This window comes from Pholcus phalangioides, unplaced genomic scaffold (assembly GCF_987345545.1).
Source record: "Pholcus phalangioides strain wild (caught in Gottingen) unplaced genomic scaffold, Ppha-v1.0 ptg000022l_1, whole genome shotgun sequence".
Lineage (NCBI taxonomy): Eukaryota > Metazoa > Arthropoda > Arachnida > Araneae > Pholcidae > Pholcus > Pholcus phalangioides.
Window position 1 is genome coordinate 25,564,570 of NW_028301615.1, and position 16,511 is coordinate 25,581,080.

The 16,511-nt window shown below is 42.8% G+C and overlaps 1 protein-coding gene across 1 annotated transcript; it reads left to right on the plus strand.

Moving 5' to 3' along the window:
• Positions 1–80: 80 nt before the first annotated feature.
• Positions 81–16,444, plus strand: LOC149070075 (A disintegrin and metalloproteinase with thrombospondin motifs adt-1-like). Its single transcript, XM_089249561.1, has 9 exons — positions 81–152; positions 1,286–1,369; positions 1,514–1,638; positions 2,701–2,750; positions 3,613–3,718; positions 3,814–3,942; positions 4,090–4,255; positions 13,631–13,720; positions 14,860–16,444. Exons 1-9 carry the CDS (start codon positions 81–83, stop codon positions 15,034–15,036), a joined length of 999 nt encoding a protein of 332 aa, XP_089105687.1. The 3' UTR covers positions 15,037–16,444.
• The last annotated feature ends 67 nt before the right edge of the window (positions 16,445–16,511 follow it).

Here is a 16,511-nt window from a genome sequence, read left to right on the forward strand (position 1 = left end):
ATGCCACCGCCATAGTCAATAACAACAGCAACCGGAAAGTCATCGAAATAGCGGTCTTCGTGGACAGTGACCTTTACGCGATGATAGAGGCGTCGACGGACATCGACCCGAAGAGAGCCACCGTGTTAAGGGTGCTCGGAATCATGAACCAGGTAGTGAAGGACAACAATCGCACAGACGGATTTATGGTTTGGCCTACCTGTTGGCTACGCAGATTCCGCTACACTTTTTCCATTAGGGTCTAATTTTCCATGATCGCTCATTCCTCGAATTCACCGTCCAGGATTGTTAGCCGCTTAGCCCCTATAAATACACCTCTAATTTTGGTCATTCACGTGCTTGCACACTTTCTAGGTCACTCTTTCGGTCGTTCACGTGCTTGCACACTATATAGGTCACTCTTTCGGTCATAGACGTGCTTGCATATTTTCTAGGTCACTCTTTCGGTCGTTCACGTGCTTGCACACTTCTAGGTCACTCTTTTGGTCGTTCACGTGCTTGCACACTTTCTAGGTCACTCTTTCGGTCGTTCACGTGCTTGCACACTGTTTTGATCACTCACGCTCGTAAACCCTCTAGGGCGCACACATTCTTGTTTACTTTGTAAGTCACTCTTTTGCTCACTCACTGATCTTGTCCTAACTCTCTAGGTCACCCTTTCGGTCATTCACTGGCCTTGTCCTAACTCTCTAGGTCACTTTTTCGCATACTTGCACACTGTTTTGGTTACTCACATGCTTGTAAACTATCTAGGTTACAGTTTTGGACACACGCATGCTTGTAAACTCTGCAAGTGACTCTTTGCTCACTCACTGACCTTGTTCTAACTCTCTAGGTTACGCTTTTGGTCATTCACATACTTGTACACTGTCTTGGTCACTCATATGCTTGCAAACTCTCTAGGCAGGGCCGTAACTAGATGCTTGGTCAGCCGGGGCAAGCATGGATTGTGGCGCCCTTGTAATGTTGAAGGAGGGAATAAAGGGTGAATTTGTGACCCTTCTACTCTGGGGCACTAGACGCGCCTGCTCCCCCCCCCCACCTCCAGTTGCGGCTCTGTCTATAGGTCACAGTTTTGGTCACACTCATGCTTGTAAACTCTATAGGTCACTATTTTGCTCACTTACTGACCTTTTCCTAACTCTCTAGTCATTCTAGACTTCAGTAATTCACATACTTGCAGATTGTTTTTGGTTGCTCAGATGCTTGCAAACTCTATAGGTCATATTTTATCTTGTTGTTTTTGCCAATCCAGATGTTACAGTTTGTGCATCTTTTTCGACAGGTTCAGCTTATTTACAACTACGCCACTCTGGATACTAAGTTCAAGTTGGTCATCGTGAAATTACAGATTCTCAAACGAGGTGATGTGAGTATCCATTGTGAGTCGGTGGGTGTGATCTTGCGGTATTATGTCTGCGTCTCTTGAAGCTGTTTCACGAAGGGAATAGCATTTTTTAGGCTAATTGGAAATATCTCGTTAAAAGTATAATTTACCACGTCATTTTCCCAGGATTCCCCTGACGAAGACGGCGGAGACATCGATCACTACCTGGACAACTTCTGTAACTGGCAGAGCAAACTGAACGTACGAGAGGGACAGTCGGGACATTGGGATCACGCCATCATGCTCACTGGGTACGTACATACATATGCACCACCGTCAAATCACATCAATGTAACCATCAAACTCACACTCAGAGATGACCAACGAAAAAAAGCAAATACACGGAAAAATACTAAATTTCTAATGCATTTCGACGCACTATATACGGGTGCCATACTCAGAGAGAAGAATATAACCACTATAACGCTGACGTGGATCCCACTTGGGTTGGTTACCAAATCTTAACTCCCGGTAGCTCGACGGAAAAAGTGGTTCAATCCAAGTGGAATCCCCGGTCAGCGGTTATATCTTTTCCTCTGAAGACCGCGCCCATACAGAGGTGCCGGCATGAAGAAAACATTGGGGGGGGGGGGAGTCTGAAAGGTGCTGATCGTTCCGTATACACGGGTGTGTACGTAGGATGGGGAAGGTGAATTATACATTGTTTTTTTTCAGAAATTATTGAGGAGGGAGGCTCGGCCATCTTTCAAAATTTATTCAGGGGCTCAAATGGCATTAGCCCTTAGCTTGCGGCACCTATGCACCCATAGTGTGTCGAAATGCATTCGGAATTTTGTATTTTTCCGTGTGTATTTGCATTTTTCGTTGGTGGGTATTTTTGGGGAAAGTTTATTCAGACCCTTTTCACACAAAACTCATGGTCATAAAAAAAAAATTTCGGCTGTCCAGACAAGGCAGCTATTAAGGAGGGGGGGGGGGACAGGCTGGTCTGATGCCAGGGTGCCGGACCATGGAGGCTCTGATTTGGCTCTTCCCATTAATTTGACGCACCTGATTTAATACTGTAGAGCGGGAGGGGGTGGGTGTACCAAAATATCTGCTGCCCTTAGTGACTAAGAATAATACTGGAGGGTGGGGCTAGTGACTAAGTAACCAGTTGTCCGAGAAGAACGAAAATTGTCTGATAGTGACCTTATATTTACGCCAAGCCATCGCGCGTCTCAGCATACAATAGTTACACGCAGCTTGATGAGGAAAAATGATAGTTACAGTAATGTGACTCGACTGTGTATGTATCAATGTTATATTTGACGCAGGTTCTTACGTGGCTTTGATTAAATTTCTGTTTTCAGGTTGGACTTGTACAAGTTTGACGGTCTGCAGAAGAATCATAAAGTTCTCGGTGAGTCTCCTGCAATACGTATAGTTGATTCGCTGTAGCGAGGGTGTTCAATCTTTAAGAGAGTGCGGGATATTTCATTGGTTTAAAAACGTGTCGCTGGCCACTTTATTTATACGGAACAGCACCGCAGATCATTAGTGATCTTTAAATGTGCCGTGGTCCGCTTGAGTGATTTAGGGCTAGACCATGGGCAGGGCTGGTTGTGGACATTTCTCAAGTGTAAGCGAATAATATTTTGGTGATAAAAAAATTGTTCCTCCTCTTCAGTCGGCGCCCTAAAAAATTTACCCCTTCCAGCTGGGGCCTTCTACGGCCGCGTAGTTTGCAAAATTCAAGATCCGGCTCCGGCCGGGGAGTCACTTAAGTGATGTGAACCTGCACCGCGCGCAGCTCAAGTGGCACGGAACTGTGCCGCAGGTCACTTAAGTTATCTGTAAACATGCTGCGTGTCACTTAAGTGATTTGTAAACGTGCTGTGGGTCGTTTAAGTGATCTGGGATTGTGCCTCGGAGTCACTCTAGTGGCCTGTAAATATGCCGTGAGTTCCTTAGATATCTGAAAATATACCGTAGACCACTTAAAAGATGTGAATTTACCTCAAAACTACTCCGGAACATGTGCCGCAGTTGCAGAGTGTGGCACAGTGATTAATTGTTATTTAAATGATAGGTAAATATGCCGGGGTTCCCTGAAGTAACCTGTAAATATGCCATTTAGTTCATTTTTACAAAATTATGTTTGCGGTCACGGGCCACATTTGGCCTGCGGGTCATGGGTTGAGCATGCATGAAGTATAGAATGTGTGTGACGTATTTTCAAGTTGTAGATTATAATGCATGCGTTCGTTCGTTCAAACTATTAGGTCTTGCCTGGGTGAACGGAATGTGCAGAAGCAACTACAGCTGTACTCTGAACGAGGGCACGAGCTTCGAAGCGGCTTTCGTCATCGCCCATGAGATGGGCCACAAGTGAGCAATGCTAAGCCTTACCCAACGGTCAGTACCTTCATTATATGATGAGATTTCCCTTCAATATATTGATTTTTCTTTTGCTTGTTCATTAGCCTGGGCATCATGCACGACGGCAGCGGCAACAACTGCGACCGCAACACTTTCATCATGTCCGAAAAAACCGGACCGGGCAAAGTCAACTGGTCGACGTGCAGCAATGTCTACGTCAAGAAGTTCTTCAGGTAATCCCGGGCAATGCATGTACACCAGTCAAAGAATGTGACCTTGGCGCATCTTTTCTTTGTGGTACTGTGTGTGTGCTTCCCGCGGATGAATGTCCGCAGTTGCTTAAATTGTCCTTTTTCACTTATTTTTCTGTCACGTGTTAGGAGTGGTTATGGTTGGTGCTTGGAAGACGATGCGTCGCCACCCAATAGAAGCTACGACCTGCAGATGCGCGGCTTACCGGGCATCAGGTACTCGCTAACTGACCAGTGCGTCCTGGCTTTGGGTCCCGATTACAAACCTCATCAGGACACCAAGGCGCCGTTCAATGTAAGCTCGTTTTCTCGTTATCACGTTGTGAGTCTTAAGATTCATCCTCATGTAACCAGGTCCGGATTAAGATGTTTGAAGGCCCTAAGCACTTAAATTATTTTGGTTCTCTCCCCCCCCCCCCATTACGTATATTTTACACAATGTTGAATCTATCAATGGAAAAAAAAACATTGAATGTAACTTTGTATTTCAGAAGTGGAGACCAGCTGTGGATCCAGAAGTAGGGTGGGGAGTAATCACCCCTCCCAAAATCCGGATAATATGGTGAAACTTGGCCTGTCCCGTATTCTACGGGACAATCCTACAATCATACACAATTTACCACCCCTCCTGACCCATCGCTGTGGATCCGTGACTGTATCTAAGGTTGAATATATCATCTGGATATTTCTGAGCACTCACTTTACTATCTGCAAGCTTTCTCCTACTTTTTCTAGTTTAAAGTCTTTGATAACATCTTTAAAACTAATGCTACTTACCACATTTGTGTCTATACTTAGTAGAGATGAGCCATCATATATTTTTACGTACTTCAATCGATGAAATGGACCCTCAATCGAAAAGGGTTTTTTTTCCTCACATTATTTGCTTCTTAACTCAACGCATCTTAAATTTTCCTTTCAGTGTTTTGATTGTAGCTTTGAAATTACAATGTTAAATTTTATTGGTTGTTCCATCCCCAAATTCAGCGCTTGATCTCTCTCTACACTTTTCTTGATTAAAAATTATTATGAAAAATTTGTTAAAATATTAATTTTTAACATTATGCAAGATAGAGACATGCGTGTCTCTATCTTGCCCCCCCCCCCCTAGGTGGACCCTGGCCCGTAAAAGCGCTGGGGCAACCAGAGTTCTGCCTTGAGGAAATGAGGGGGGGGGGGCCTTACAAAAAGAAATACACACTTATTTTGTATGATAATTAATATTTTCAAAAGGCCCCAGGAAAGTCTGCCCCGGGGCTCCCTGAGAAGGCACGCTACGTCCCTGGGCCCCCATAGGCTCCTCCCCACAAGCAGGGTCGCAACAGGGTCGATGCTTGGTCAGCCGGGCAAGATCACATTTTTGCGCCCTTTGTAATGTTTGATGCCCTCTCCTGGCACCGGACCCGCTTGCCCACCCCCACTAGTTGTGGCCCTTCCCACAAGAGTAGGCAGGACCTCAACGACTGCAACTAGATGCTTAGTCAGCCGGGGTAAGGACGCATTTTTGGTGCCCACCCCGTTTCTGATCCGACGCCCGGGTAACAAGACACGCTGCTCCCGAGGGCCGCAACTAGAGGGGAGCAGACACGGGACGATAATTATAATTTTTATGTGTATTTTCCCACATTATAAACTTACAGCAAGAGGGGGAGGGCATGAAAAGTTTGACCTGGAGCCGTACCAGAGATCCCAGCCTAGGAGCCATGTTGTAGGATATGGGATAAATGGGTTTATAAATTCATTACAGAGTAATGAATATCCGGTAAAAAAATCTGACACAGCGGCCCTACTTCTGGATGCAGCAATATGCGTTAAGAACAGGGGTGACTCGAGAAGAAATCTGTACTTGTGTGAAACCTATTTTTGGTGCACCCTGCCCACGTTGTTTTGTCGACAAAGCTCCTCACTTTTTCAACTCGAATTTCGCACTCCTCATAGAGCAGTGCCCAAGTGCGGATCCAGACGGGGAGCGATCGCCTCTCACAAGAGCCGAATAAATATGGTAGAAATTTGTCTGTCCCGTGAAATACGGATGATCCAATGCACTTACACAGGAAGTCGCTTCTCCGACACATCGCCCTGGATCCGCCTGCCTTCACTCCATTCGAAGCTGAAGATGTCTGCCACGGCTTTATTCGCAGCTAAAGATATCTGTCTCGGCTTCATTGGCAGCTGAAGATACCCGCCTTCGTTCCCTTGCAGCTGAAGATACCCGCCTTCGTTCCCTTGCAGCTGAAGATCTCTGCCTAGGCTCTATTCGCCGCTGAAGATCTCTGCCTAGGCTCTATTCGCCGCTGAAGATCTCTGCCTCGGCTTTATTCGTAGCTGAAGATGCCTGACCAAACGAACTTATACAATTCGCTTCTCCCGACACATAGACCTGGATCCGCACCTGGCGGTACCCCATACAGCTACGCAGGTCACACGGCCAAAGAACTGTCCCTGGTTAAGAACACCGATTATGGTTTCTTTTCTGAATTGTTTCCAACTCTGCTTCAACATTACAAGAGGGTGCCAAAATGCTTGCTTGACACAGCTGACCAAACCTCTAGTTGTGGCCCCGGGTCTACGATGATCATAAGGTGGCCTTGATGTACCAATGGGTAGGGGCAGAAAAAAGAAAAGAATCTCTTACCGTGCGGGATCTATTTTTGGTGCCCTCGATGACGTTTCTCAGCTCAACAAATTTTTTTTTACCTTCCAACTCGGATTTGGCACCCTTTCCTATAGAGGTGCCCCGTATGGCTGCACAGGTCGCACGGCCTCTGCGGGGGCTGAAAGGCTTCTAGTTTCTTATAATTTTTGTTTATTTCATATTATAAATTCTTTATCGAGGGACCAGTGAAAAATCTGGCCCATAGGCTGAGATAGACTTTGAAGTCTGGGGGAAGGGGGTGGGCACGGTCATTATTGCTGGGGCACGATGATGATGATGTCAATTCATATATACATATATATATATATATTAGATTAGTCGACTCCACCTTTCACGCAGAGGGGGGGCAATGCCCCCCACGCCACCCCCCCCCCCCCCGATGTCCGCCCATGATCTGGCCTCTAAGTCCCCAACGAAGAACGCAGCCTAACGACCCCTGCTGCAGGACGTGGGTGCGATAAATGCATCCAGTCTTCCCAGTCAGTACGTCTTATAAATATTGTATCTAGAAGTAATGAGTCCCATGACTCGAAACTACGCCGTCCGCCAATAGCAGTTTTTTTTTTTTTTTTTTGCCTTGTAGCATTTGCAGCGAATTCACAATGGCACTAACAATTTTAAGGGAAATAAAATTAATTTAATATACTCTAGAAAATACTTTAAGACATTAAATAAAAATATTATTGGTGCTGCTATCTACGTACTTTCAAAATCAGAAGTGCCTTATGTGATGATGACGAAGCTCGGGTATAAAAAACTAAATTCTTCTCTCATTCAGCTTTGCTCCTTATAAACAAAGCTTATAAACTGACCTGAAAGATCAAACTTCCAGTTCAGTAATTTTTTCAAAGATCCAAGGAGACATCTAAAACAAAGGACCTCCCCAATAGGCGGAAATATAGACTTGGACGTCTGGGGGGCACGGTCATTATTGCTGGGGGGGGGGGGGCAAGATGATGATGATGATTATGTCAATTCATATATACATATATACATTAGATCAGTCGACTCCACCTTTGACGCTGCCCCCCCCCCCAGTATCTCCGCCCATGACTTCCACACAAGCAGACGATAGGTTAAAATCGTAAAAAGTGGATTTTCCCACACTCCACTTTATAGTAATGTGCTGCCATCTAATCTCAAATTTAAAAGTGACTCATGTGGTGATGATGAAGTTTGAAGTAAAAAACTATATTCTTTATTCTGCTCGGTTCCTTATAAACAAAGCTCATAAACTGAACTGGAAATTTAAACTGAAAGTTCGGTTATTTTATTTGAGCATAAGGAGACGTCCAAAACAAAGAGCCTCTTAATGAGCAGACGACAGACAAGAAGTAGGTTCCCTACAAGCTATGCTCACAAACAGAACTGGAAGTCCGAACTGCCAGTTCAGTAATTTTTTCAGAACACAAGGAGACGTCCAAAACAAGTAACCTGGAGAGAAGCAGACGACAGAGATTCTGAGGCCTGAAATGAGTTTATGTTACCGGAGAGAGCATACAGCCGCCGCGACTGCAGCGACATCAAATGCAAGGAAATCACGTGACCAAAGTTCCCGCCTGGCAATTTGTTTGCCCATAGAAATGTACAGTTCGGTCTCTAAACATTGGGTTTTAAAGATTAAAAAAAAAGAGAACTCATCTCTAAAGGTGAAAAAAGATTAAATTATTTATTTCATTAATACTTGAATAATTTCTTTCATTAATGTGGAATAATTTCTTTTATCAATTCTGGAATTTCCCTTCATTATTTCTTGATTTCTCTTTTATTAATTCTGGAATTATTTCCTTTATTAATTATTATTTCTTTCATTACTTCTGGAATAATTGCTTTCATCAATTCTGGATTTGTTTCTTTCATTAATGCTGGAATTATTTCTTTCATTGATTATGAAATTATATCTCATTAATTCTGGAATTCTCTTTCATTAATTTTGGAATTCTCTTTCATTAATTTTGGAATTCTCTTTCATTAATTTTGGAATTATCACTTTTATCAATGCTGAAATTATCACTTTTATCAATGCTGAAATTATCACTTTTATCAATGCTGAAATTATCACTTTTATCAATGCTGAAATTATCACTTTTATCAATGCTGAAATTATCTCTTACATTAATTCTAGAATGTTTCCTTTCATTAATTCTGGAATTACCGCTTTCTATTAGTTAAAATTAAATTAATTAATTAATTTCTAAAATTATTAGTTTTGGAATTATCTTTCATTTATTCTCGAATGATCTTCCATTAATTTTGGAGTTATCACTTTCCATTAATTCTGGAGTTATCACTTTCAATTATTTTGGAATTATCACTTTCAATTATTTTGGAATTATCACTTTCAATTATTTTGGAATTATCACTTTCAATTATTTTGGAATTATCACTTTCAATTATTTTGGAATTATCACTTTCAATTATTTTGGAATTATCACTTTCAATTATTTTGGAATTATCACTTCATTAATGCTGAAATTACCTCTTTCATTGATTTTGGAGTTATCTCTTCTGCATTAATATTGGAATTACCTCTTTCCTTAATGCTGGAATTTTCTTTCATTAATACTGAAATTATCTCTTTTCTTCATTCTGGAATTATCTCTTTTCTTCATTCTGGAATTATCTCTTTTCTTCATTCTGGAATTATCTCTTTTCTTCATTCTGGAATTATCTCTTTTCTTCATTCTGGAATTATCTCTTTTCTTCATTCTGGAATTATCTCTTTCATTTATTCTAGACTGTTTTCTTTCATCAATGCTGAAATTATCTCGTTCTTTACCTCCGGAATTATCTCATCGATGCTGAAATTATTTCTTTCATTTATTGTTTTAAATTCCTGTAGATACCATAAGAAAATAACGGGGATTGTGTTTGTTTTCACCGAGTCACGTGATGTTCCGACGAAAGATGTTGGGGGACACCATAAAGCCGGGTTTTCCTGGGAGCACGTTTCCTGTGCCGCGCGCAACGTGATTCGCCCAGTGCGACACTCCGTCTTTTCTTGACCAATAAGAAAAGCAGCACGACTGTTTTCCTACAGAGCGCAATACGCCTGATGACAGCGCTTTACGTCGGGCGTGATTAGCCGACTGCTTCTGCAGGAGTCAAATGCGTCGTGCGCCGCGGTTTTGCCGATATTCTCTTCACTCTTGTGTTTTCTTTCCCTTCCCTTCAAACCGGAGCATGCAGACAACAGAGTAGCTGATGTCAAACAGTATAATTTTGCGTCGGCAGTAGAATAGATAAACTAGGATCCAGTTTATCTATTCTCCTGATGATGCCAACCACTAGTGTTGGGGAAACGTTGAGAACTAACTCAAACGGACGACGGTCTTCGAACCCGAAAAAACAATTTTCATCAAATGATGGCCGCGAAAACCTTACCAACTATTTACGCTAATTATTATTAATAATTTATGAATTTTGTAAAATTAATTTAAATGCCATTGCCTCTCAATGGATCGTGTTTGATTACGATCCTGACTATCAACGCGTTCCCGAAATAATGAAAAAAATGAATGTAATAAAATGCGTTCTTTCTAAAGAAAAATTCCCCTTCAAGATTTACGTTCGTAACTCGAAAAGTTTGTAAGTCGGGGTGCAACTACATAAAAAATTTTTAGAGGGTTCGCTAATTTTTTTTTTGCATTGGGCCGCGAAATTCTGCTGAGCCCGGACCTGTCTCCGATTTTTGAATTTAAATATCTCAGGGAAGAATGCAGTTAAAAACATGTAATTTGTTTGTTGGGCTCAGAAGAGAAAGAGCAACAACTGTCTAATTGGAAGTTAGAGGACGGGGGGAGGGGTCGTATAAAAATTTGTATTTTCATCTTCAAAACTCGTACAGGGTGATTTCTGGTCACATTTTGAGAATTTTTAAAATTAGAACCATACCACTGCGACGAACGGTTAATGAGATAAATGCTGTAACAACACTCCAAGGAGAAACCATTGAATGTTAGAATGGCCATAATACTTATTACCAATATAGGCAGGGCCGCATCACAAAAGGGGCCGCAAATTTCACTATTCAACCTATCCTTCAGCATTACGTAGGGGTGCCTAAATGAGTAGTTGCCCCGGCTAACCAAGTATCCAGTTGCGGCCCAGCCATAGGTACCTTATTTCTGTTGAATCAGCATTATATTAGACATTTTTTCTTTTAGATACATTCTCATGTTTGTAATTTACACCTGGTAGCATTTCTTTCACTTCTACAGATCAAACTACACAGTTGATCCACTCACTAATGACCCACAAAAATCATGTCCTTATTCTGTAGAACTTGGTTTACCGCATTTGCCACTCTGGCCACTTCCCCGTGGTGTCGAGAGACAATTAGATCTGGTTCCGATTTTCAAGAGTAAATATGCAAATAGGTAGGTGGGAATTTTTAGCTAGGTAGTGGTGCCTCTCTCAGAAAAATCGCTTTGTACGTGGGCGTATGATAATGTTAAGGCAGCCCTGGGGCGTACTTTATGAAAATTGTGAAAATCTGATCGAAAAACTCAGCAATAACGTGTGTGAAGTCTAGTTTGCAATATTATTAGTTTCTCATCTTTTGTGCCATCCTTTGTGATAATGATCTTCAACTATACAATCAAGTGTTCTTAAAATTTTAGGATCTCCTCTATAGGATGATCGATGTTGAAGAAAAATTTTACGTTAAAAAAACAAAACATTTGATATATTTTTGCGGTGCCCCTTTTGTACTGATGCCCTAAGCACGTGCTTCTTTTGCTTAATAGTTAATCCAGCCCTGCATGTAACCCTGGAGCAGGGGCGTAGCCAGACATTTCGTTCGGGAGGGGGGGGGGGAACCAAAGTGATAAAACAATAGATTTGGCCATCTTTTTCCCTTTTTTGGTAATTTTCTCACATTTCGGGACTTGGGGGGTCTGGTCCCCCCCCCCCCCCGCTACGCCCTTGCTCTGGAGTGCTCACGCATTGGTAAGTAAGTTACGACAGTGGTTCTTAATCAGGGCCACAACTAGGTGATTGGTCACCCGGGGCACAAGACCCGCCTATCCCCCCCTAGTTACGGCCCTGTTCTTAACCTTCGGAAGCCGTAGGCCCGGTTTATTGCTCTTTTTTTGTAAGTGGAAGGCCCGGACATATGCACACGACTAACGGGAAATAAAATTTAAAAAAAGAAAAAACGAGATGAATCACTCACGGTAGTGCCGTCTTAACGCATGGGCCCACCCAGGCACGGCCTCAAGAGAATAGGGGCCATCACAAAGATGAGAACTAACTGAAGTTTTCGAGAACGTTCCAGGTAAGGGCCTCAGAAAAACAAATTGGCCCGTGGGCCCATGTTGCTCTTAAGACGGCCCTGACTCACGGCCCGGTTTGACTGATGTCAGAGTTTTGCACAGGTTTTTTTGTTTTTCACACAAATTTTTAAACACAAATTTAATTTTCATGTTCATTTTTGATGTTCCTCATTCACGGGGGTGCAAAACGTAAAGTCTTTATATATATTATAATATACATATATTGGTGCCGTATTTTGGCTATTCTGAATTAGGGTGATACATGTATCCTCCGAATAAGTGGGTTGAAACTTTGGATTCCACTCATAAATTGTTTGACATGACGTGTACTATCACTGCTCCCATTTTGGCGGTAGAGCTGTGGGGCATTCTGTGCCGCTGTGCGGTCGGGTGACCATCGCGAGGATCCAGGTTCGAACCTTGTTGGCGGCACAGTGGTGGTCGACTGAAGTTGGTTTTCTGTGGTTTTCGAAGTGCGAATACGAGCAGGTCTCCAATTTCGAAAAGTCTCACCGCAGAGAATTGGCAGACCTTCTACATGATACTTACAAAGCACAAAAATTCAAGCATTTGCCATTGCCGCGCATCCCAAATATAAAAGACGGGTTTCAGCACCAGAGTAACACGAAAAACAAACATAACTATCACGAAATAAATACTTCAGGGCCACGTTTATGGACACACACACACACACACACACACAAACCACACGTTCCTGAATTTACCAATTCGTTAAAAATTCCCCCAGAGAAATGTGTACGAGACGCATGTACGGTTGAGTAATAATCATAGATGGATAACAAACACACGTTTATGTGTGTCCTCAAGCAACACCACCTATAGCAGGAGGCCACCGCACGAAGCACGTGATATCACTACTACTACAACCACTACTGAACCAGACATGTGCACCTCGTCCATATTCCTCTGCGGAACCTCTAACGGTTGGAATACATGTTGGAACGTGCGTGTAGTGAAACCTGGCGTTAAGAGTTTGTTTCTGTGTAATGCTGCCATCTGCCACCAGTTTTTCTAACTATGAGTGAAGTGTAATGATTGAATGATTTATCGTTGTAGGCCTGTTGATCTCTGCGGCGAGACTTTTTAATGGGGAGATCGGCTCGCATTTGCGCCTCGAAGTTGGGAACCACAGGAAAACTCACTTCAGCCGAGCACCACTGTGGTGACGGTTAGGTTCGAACCAAGAACGTGACGTCACTGAAGAAGGTCATCTCACCTATAGCCATTGGATATACTACAAAAAAGGATAAAGACGGCACATGCGTCGTCCTGCTATATAGGGACATAATTCAATCATAACACATCACTCACTTCACTTCTGAAATATAGATGGCGGCACTGAAAAATCAAACAGAACACTACAAACGCATTCAAACGGTACACACACAGGTAGCCTACACTTCCGGCGCAATTCACTAGGTAGTAAATCACTCATAGATGGTGATAGACCTGTTGTGCTCGGTTTGAAAGAAAAAAAAAAGTGGCGTTACGAGTTTCTTGCGGAGGCCTTTTCGGCTATAGGTGGTATAGGCTCGAGACATGCCCTCCACACACTCGAGAGTCGGTGTTGTGTAAACCCAAGCAACGCACTGGTCTAACTATAATTAAAACGTTGAAAGGGTGTTCAAGGACTTTGTTTTGCACCGAGATTGTATTGCACACATATATAGCAGTGTGCTTACTATTTCATTGCGTCTTTTATCTCGACATTTTTCAGAACGTATGCAGAGAGCTATGGTGTGCATCTGGATCGTGGGCGAAACCGGCTCATCCAGCGCTTGAAGGTAGTCCTTGCGGCACGAGAAAAGTAATGTACATGCTTTCCTATTTTTTCTCCATGTGATTCATAATTAATCAATTGAATGAAGCCAAACATTGACATTTGTTTCAAAATTGGCGCAATATAATCTACTAATGATCTCAGACACATGTAATACAAAAATCTAAATTATGGCGACGTCTCATATTTCTGAGTCCTGAGTCAATTTCAATGTATCTAGGTCACCCAATTCAGCAATATTCAGTACCCTGGACTCGCGCGCGATGATCCAGGGAGGGCATACGGACGGATGGCGATCGCTACCTTCTCAAGAGCCAAATAATGTGGGAACATTTTGTTTGTCCAGTAGAATATGGTATGATCCAACTAACCTGCACAATGTACTCCCGACACAATGCACTGAATCACGACCACCTTGGATCCGCGCCACCTGGACTTCGGCAATTTTTTTATTTAAAATTGGAAAATTGGCTTTCAGACAAAATTGACAGAAATAATGAGTTTTGGGCGCAACAGTAATCGTTAGCAGAAAATGGCGTTTGAACATAATTTTTTCGAACAATGAGTTTTGAACATAGATTCCAGCAACAATAAGTTTTGAAAATAATGTTCGGCAACAATTAATTTTGAACCTGATCGCACAAATTTTTGTACCTAATTGCCAATAACGACTAGCTTTGCCCCTAATTGCCAACAGTGGCGAGTTTTGTACCTAATTACCAATAGCGACGAGCTTTGTACCCAATTGCCAATAGCGACGAGCTTTGCACCAAATTGCCAATAGCGACGAGTTTTATACATAATTGACAATGATGATTATTTTTGTACCCATGGCTGCAATCGGGGGAGGGGGAGCAGGCGGGTCTCGTGCCCCGGGCGCTTTACCCGACGGGGTTCAAATTTCATTCTGAAACCTCTCCTTCAACATTACTAGGGAGCGTCAAAATGCGCACTTGCCCCGGCTGACCAAGCATCTAGTTGCGGCCCTGTTTGTACCTAATTGGCAATAACGACTATTTTTGTACCTGATTGCAAATAACGATTAGTTGTGCGCCTAATTGCCAAAACGACGAGCTTTGTACCTAACCACCAGCAGCAGCAATGACTTTTAAATACAATTCAAAATGCTCTCGCGATGAAAACATTTTCTATATTATTTCTTACAGCACTGTGTCGAAGGTTCCTGCCGTCTCGAAGGGCCCGCGATCGCCTCCAAGACTACCAGAAACAGCTCATCGACATCGTCGACGCGACGGACCAGGCTCAGAGGAACTGTTGCCGACGAAGACATGATGGACTTTATCAGGAGATCAGTGCTAAAGATGATCAAAAGCATGGGATAAAACGATCTTTTTTCCACGAGTCTTCTTCTCATAACGTGCTCACAAATTTATTTAAAGCTGGTACATAGTCATTCTCTCTCCCATATACTAGTCATTAGTCAACAAAAACCACTCGGAGGAAAACAATCATTTCTGTTGAACCAGCAGCCCGCATATTGTACCTATCGTGACCTGTTTTGTAGATCTTCTTCCAACTAAGGCGTCTCTAAAGGGAGCAGACCTATCCGCCATGTTGGTCCTCAGTTTGAGCTCAAGTGTGATGTCAGTATTACCACCACGGTCAAAATCGTGGTGGTCCCTGCTGTACTTTTTCTCAACGATTAGACATCCTTTAGAGCGGCAAAACCAGCCTTTTCCCGACTTTCTATGCACCTTTGCTGACTCATCCACCATCTTTGGGCAATGTGTGACATAAATATTATCGCTAGAGCCAAGAGCTGTTCCGTATGCTGTTTTTTTAACGACGATTAGATGTCACTTTGAACTGAAAACTGGTTTTGCCAATCTAAGATGCAGGGTGATTCTCTATCCTACTTTTTTCCATGATTAAACATCACTTGGAGCGGCAAAACCAGCTTTTTGCTCAAAGATGGAGGATGATTAGTCTGTCCTCCTTTGCAGACGCTTTAGCTTGACTCATCAACCATCTTTGAGAGCAAGTGTGACGTCAGTATTATCCCTAAAGCCAATCGCTGCTCCCCCGACTCTCCTTTTTTTGCAAACCTCCTTAGATCAAAGATGGACGAGTCCGCTCTCTTTCACCGGCACCTTAGCTCAGGGTAGATCTCGAAATACCAGGCTGACTGACAAATGCTCCATCTTTGAGGAAAAATTATGATGCCAGTGTTTTATCGCAATATCCAATCGTAAGGCGCCTATAAAAGAAAGCGGACTCGTATTCCATCTTTGAGCTAATAACGGGGTTGCAGCTCTGAAAGGTGCCTCAAAAATCGTTGAAAAAAAGGATACGTAATTGAGAAGAGAGAGAGAGAGCGATAATACTGACGTCACACTTTTGCTCAAACATGGCGGATGAGTCAGCCTGGAATTTCAAGGAGTTCTAATCAATCACTGTTCTCTGTCATGCTTTTTTTTCCCCGACGATTTCCGAGACATAACTTGTAGCGGCAACAGCCCAAAGATAAACGAAGCCTCTACTCTCTTTTTTAGACGCCTTAGCTCAGTGACAGGGCATCAAATCGTTCTCGTTCGGCGTCTTTAGCAATGTTTTTTGGTCTCCTATCGAATGAATTCGATGGTAAAATTCGACTTGGCGACAAATGCTGGATTTGCGCCAAGACAACGCCAGTCGATGGCGACTTTGTTCACTACCCAACTCCACTGGTTGGAAATTGCCGTATGGCGATGTATAACCGGAGTTGGTGTGCGGTAAAGTAGCAGCAACGCTCAAGAATTTTGCTTAAAAAAATACCTTACCAAATTGGAGTTGCTAGATCCGAATTCGTTGGATAATG